Here is a 5,571-nt window from a genome sequence, read left to right on the forward strand (position 1 = left end):
GAAGCTTCTCAATTGAGGGTCAAGGTGGAGAATTGTTGTTTTGACCCCCAATTATTGAACTAAGGTAAAAGGACATTTTTGTAATGTGGTACCGCTCATCTACCACATCTCACCTACCGTTCACCTACCTCCCACCTACCACTCTTTACTTCTATAAATAGAGAGGGTGTGAGGCTTAGGAGAGTAAGGGAAGAGATTTTAAGCTACCACGAAGGAGGAGAGAATAGCTAGAGAGCTAGAGAGGAGGAGAGCATCTTGAGGCCTTGTATCAAGGTGTCGCTTGAGAGGGAGGTCATAGAAGGAAGATGAGGGCTCATCTCTATGTATAAGCTATGTATTCTCCATTTCTTTTGCCTTAGTGAACTATTTGATTGATTCCCTTCCGTGGACGTAGATCCAGTTGGATCGAACCACGTAAACGATCTGTGTTTGTTTGTGTTCTTTTTCGTCTCATTTCTATGCCAGGAAGTACATATCTCACAACACTATTAAATGAAAGTTTATGACCAAAAATTTGTTTTCTTGTGTGTATAATTTTGTAAATGATACCAAAGAGCATTATCTAAAATACCTAGAGAATCTAGAAAATATATGCAATGTATCAGGAGTGAACTCCTTGGACTTTTACAACATGTATGTTTCATTTATGGTATTCATGATCTATGACCAAGTGTCCACCACCTGAAAGGTCTATAATATAGGTCAACATTTTAATGTGCTAGTGATTGCTGAAGAAAGCCACCAGATTTTGAACATTCTTGATGTGATGAAATAAAACTGAGATTTCTTGAAGGTAGATTGTGTTTAATTTAATAAAATTTCTCCTATTGATAAAGTTTATAATATTTGTTAGAACTGGAGTTGCGATTTTTTATGGTTGCAAGCCCCATATTTAATTCTCTCTTTTGCTTGTGGGAGAGCGCTTTCAATTAAGAAATTGTTTAGCCTCAATTTTATTGGTTAAATATAAAATAATTGAGTGGAAATGGTAAGGAAAATGGATGTAACTTCAATGAAGATCTTATAGTTTCATCATTCCAAACCCACTAACATATCTAGTCTACCAACAATAGAGGGCATTGAGCCATAATATTTATTAAGTTTGATTACCAACCAATGACAACTTCATCTCAAGTATCTCGAGGTAATTAGGATAGATATATGTGTCACAAATATTTGTTTTTATGGTTAATGTTTACTTCACACTTGTAGAGGGCTAGCTGTACAAGAACATATTTTCTTATAATATAGAGCTATTGAAAATGACTGACAGGAGCTCATAGGCTTGGCATGACCATCAGTTACCCATAATTTTGGTTTTAGCTCAAACACACGGCTAAGCCACATATGGGTTTAAACGGTGGGTTTGATTTTGATTAATGAACTTGTTATCATAGGAGTTAATCCATACTTTATATGGGATTTTCATTCCTAGAAACGCTTATGAATTAATTTGCTCTGATAGGCATGCTTGCTTTATGCTATTCTGATGATGTAGGCTAGTTTAACATACTTGTTGGCTTTGTACTGGTCGAATTATTTAGATTGGGGTTTACATTCTTCGGAAATCCTATAAGCAGGCGTAGGCTCCAAAAACTGCCTTGACCTCCCTTGAATGATGAGAAAATAGAGTTTTGAGTTAAGGTTCCGGATTAAATTTTTAGAAGGTAAATTAGATTGTAAATAAGATAATCGCATTAGCGATCATTCATGCTAAATTGATGCTTAATATTGTGAACGGGAATGAACAACTGCTGAATTTTAAACTTTTTATAATCTCCAACTTCTATTCTAGTAGGCTCTTTTTTTTTAACAGCCAGAAGTTAATATTTTTTTCATGTTTTCACTCTCCCCCTCTCTCTCTCTCTCTCTCTTTTAGCAGCCAGAAGTTAATATTTTTTTCATGTCTTCACGTTTACTTTTCCTTAGTGGCTTTTTTTGTATCTGCTGCACTAATGTAAGTTTCAATTTCTTTTTTTTTCCCAGTTTTTTATTTTGTTTTCTAGTATTGCTCTACAACAGAGTGCCAAATACTTGGGATAAGGCTGATGATTATGATGACAATACATGAGTAGCTTTATTTCTTCCTATAGAATCCATTATGAATTCTGCAGAAGAATGATTTGGTACTGATACATGGAAGTATTTTTTACACAGGAAATACATGATCCAACTGGTAACGGGCTATCTTCCCAGTGTTATCTTACTCGTATTTTTTTATTCTGTACCTCCAATAATGATGCTATTTTCTACCGTGGAAGGAGCTATCTCCCGTAGTGGCAGAAAGAAGAGTGCTTGTTGCAAAGTGTTATACTTCACGATTTGGAATGTTTTCTTTGTCAATGTTCTATCTGCATCTGTTATCCATCAGCTAATGTTCATTTCCCAGCCAAAAGACATTCCTTTTGTTCTTGCTCGAACTTTACCAGGACAGGTAATTATTTGTTCAACGTTGTGGAGTTTTGTTGGCCATGTTACGTTAAATATTTTGCAATCGGGGAAGTTAGCATGGCCTGTGACAGGGAATTTTGCTTTCGGATTATTATGCGTCAGTTACTTACTTTATTGAAAATTAATATTAAAGTGTAAAACTTGTGTTAACAAAATATAGATTAAGTTTATGGGACAGGACTTAATGGGAAAAGCATCATTTATTTCTTCATTTATAGGTCCAAATCCACGAAAGGCTTATGATTTTTTTGTTAGTTCACAGCAGTTTATTTTTTTCTGTAGTAACTAATGAAACTTCTTAATAGTTGGTTGTTTTTAATTTTTTTTCCTATGATACAGAGGAATGAAGAGTAGTATTTCGCAATATGAGATCTTGGAAAGTCAGTAGTAAATTTTACAAAACCCTAATTAGGCTAGTAATGTTGTATGGATCCAAGTTGGTGTGGGAGCTTTTGGTGCGAGACGCGGGAGCTTCTCCCACTTCGGAAACGGGATGCACACCCGCGGGATCCTCGTGATTTGAGCTCCTGGACCGGTCTTCGAGTGCCTGGACCAATTGGTCCAAGCAAGAGGGAGATTCGACCGGCTCCCTCATTTGGATGGGGCTCCTCCTTTCTGTTATGGGCCCCATCCTAATTATTTAGGGTTTATATTTTTTATTTCTTTGTTTAGGTTTTGAGATTTTGCTTGTGTATCTATCAGGGCAATCATCAGCTTCCTGTTTTTCTCTTCTAGTCTTGTATTCGAAGGCGAGAAGTTGCTTCGATTGTAACTCTTCTGAGGTGGTGACTGTCTTCCAAGGATCGAAATGTTTTTCAACTGTAGTTTGATCCCATGGAGATTTTCATCCTTGATCTCCCATCCTCTGCAACCCTCATTTACCCTCGTTTTGTCACTTTCGCCGCCTTTACTCATTGTCAGAACCACTGGACAACACTCTAGTTGTTTTCCTGCAACTCTAGTTGCAAGCCACCACCTTCTCCAACTGCCAAGAGTTGCAGGAAAACCACCTTCTCCAACTGCCATCATAATTGTTTCACACTAGTTGCAAGCCACCACCTTCTCCAACTGCCATCATAATTGTTTCACAATTGTTTGAGATGGTAGGAAAAACATCTACGTGTGTGGTACATTAGCATACCCAGTCTGTACCATAAAAGGGTGAACTCCTCCTCATAACATGCACAAATAAACATTTATATATACACTAATTTCACTCTTTATAGCATGCATTACTTATGTGACACTGTGCATTCATCTATTCATAAATAAATATGTTTACTATATTCAAAATGGAATGCAATAGTCTAATTGTTATTTTGACCCTCAATTAATGAACTAAGGTAAAAGGGTACTTTTATAATGTGGTGCCACTCACCTACCACATCTCACATATCATTCACCTACCGTTCACCTACCTTCCACCTACCTTTTATAAATAGTCTCGTATGGCTTGTCTTAAGCCAAGTCAAGTCCTCTAAGATAAAGTGAGGAAGAGAGAGAGAGGGGAAGGGAGAGAATAAAATAGAGATTTTATTGTAAACGACGAGGTGCTCGAATGTGTAATTCCTCAAAGAAATAAAATCCTCTGCAGTTCCGTGGAAATAGGCAAATTTGTCGAACCACGTAAATGTATGTGCGCTCTGGTGTTTTTTCTGCGTGCAATATTTCTCGTTTCATTTTTCACTTTATTATCGTCATTTTTCACAACACGTATCTCTCTGCCAAGACTTTCATATTGAATGTTTAATATTACATCCATGCATGAATTTATAATATGAAGTTTTGGTCGTGTACATTTCTTTTTAATGGAGCATTTACATACATGCCTGCTAGAAGTGTCCGCGTAAAGGTGTTCACTGCCAACCACAAAGAAGAGGAGTTCGGCATTCACGAACAGAGGAGCAAACAGATCGCATCGCAGGCAGCCAAATCGCGTCAGATTCGGTGAGCAGTGGAAGCTTTGATCGACTGGATTCACACCGCAGGTTGTGCGGTTCGGCGAAACTGCGAGACGGAGGAGGAACAGTCCGCGAGCGAGGGCCGAAAATTTGCGACAGGGCTGCCCGCAGAGGGTTTCGGAGCAGGAGGTCGGTCTTGGGCCGGTATTGCGAGCAGCTCGGTCAGAGGGAAGAGACGGAGATCCCGCAGAGAAGGGTTCTGGGAGTTCCTTGTTCGGGAGTTCTCGAAGCAGGAGGACCTGAGCAGTTTGGCGAGGCACGACGGCTCTGGAGAGGCAGTCATTCTTGTGCAAGAGGCAGAGGAGGAATTCCTGATTTGTCCGCTAGATGCAGAGGAGTGCCTGCGGGAATGAGTCGCAAGCACAGAACAGGAAGTTTTCTTTGGTGAACAGGTGTGATCTCTGCCAGAAGGGATCAGAGCTCTCTGTTAGGTTGGCGAAGGCAGTGGAGTTCACGGGGAGAAGTGCAACATTTTGGTGATTTCAGCCTAGTTCTTGGAAGGGCAGCAGGTAGAATTCATTGGAAGAAATCCTAGCCACGAAAATGAGTTCCGTCAAATTCGACATTGAGAAATTCAACGGGAAGAACGACTTCGGCTTATGGAAAGTAAAGATGAGAGCTCTATTGGTCCAGCAGGGTGTTGCAGAAGCCTTGCAAGGGTCGGCGGCATTGCCGGCCGATATGATCGAGAAGGAGAAGATCGGCATATTGGACAAGACCCACAGTTTGATAATCCTGAGCTTGGGCGACAAAGTTCTGAGGGAGGTGTCGAGGGAGACAACGGCTAAAGCACTTTGGGCCAAACTCGAGGTACTCTACCTGACAAAGTCTTTGGCTAATAGAATCTTTCTGAAGCAGCGCCTATACTTTTTCAAAATGCATGAAGACAAATCTGTCTCAGAGCAGATCGACGAGTTCAACAAGATCATTGATGACCTCAAGAAAATTGACGTCAAGATGGACGATGAGGACAAGACATTGCTGTTGCTAAACTCTATTCCTAAGAGCTACGAGCATTTCAAGGATGCGATGTTTTATGGAAGGGTGCAGACTATTACTCTCAAGGAGGTTCAATCTCTGATTAGAGCTAAACAACTTCAGAGGAAGCATGACAGGGACAAGAAAGTCAGCGGAGACAGTCTTATTGTCAGAGGAAGAT

The 5,571-nt window shown here is 39.8% G+C and overlaps 1 protein-coding gene across 4 annotated transcripts in view; it reads left to right on the forward strand.

The window, feature by feature from the left end:
- The window catches only part of LOC110023916 (CSC1-like protein RXW8), a 52,881-nt gene that overhangs the window by 43,090 nt on the left and 4,220 nt on the right, over window positions 1-5,571 (forward strand). For 2 of the 4 annotated variants that reach the window (XM_020723683.1, XM_020723606.1), the window contains one exon: window positions 2,158-2,434. In XM_020723683.1, the coding sequence (XP_020579342.1) occupies window positions 2,158-2,434 (277 nt within the window). The remainder of the gene's footprint in view (window positions 1-2,157; window positions 2,435-5,571) is intronic. The other 2 variants (XM_020723841.1, XM_020723765.1) reach the window with 2 other exon arrangements.

This window comes from Phalaenopsis equestris, unplaced genomic scaffold (genome assembly GCF_001263595.1).
Source record: "Phalaenopsis equestris unplaced genomic scaffold, ASM126359v1 Scaffold000002, whole genome shotgun sequence".
In the NCBI taxonomy this organism is placed as follows: Eukaryota; Viridiplantae; Streptophyta; class Magnoliopsida; order Asparagales; family Orchidaceae; genus Phalaenopsis; species Phalaenopsis equestris.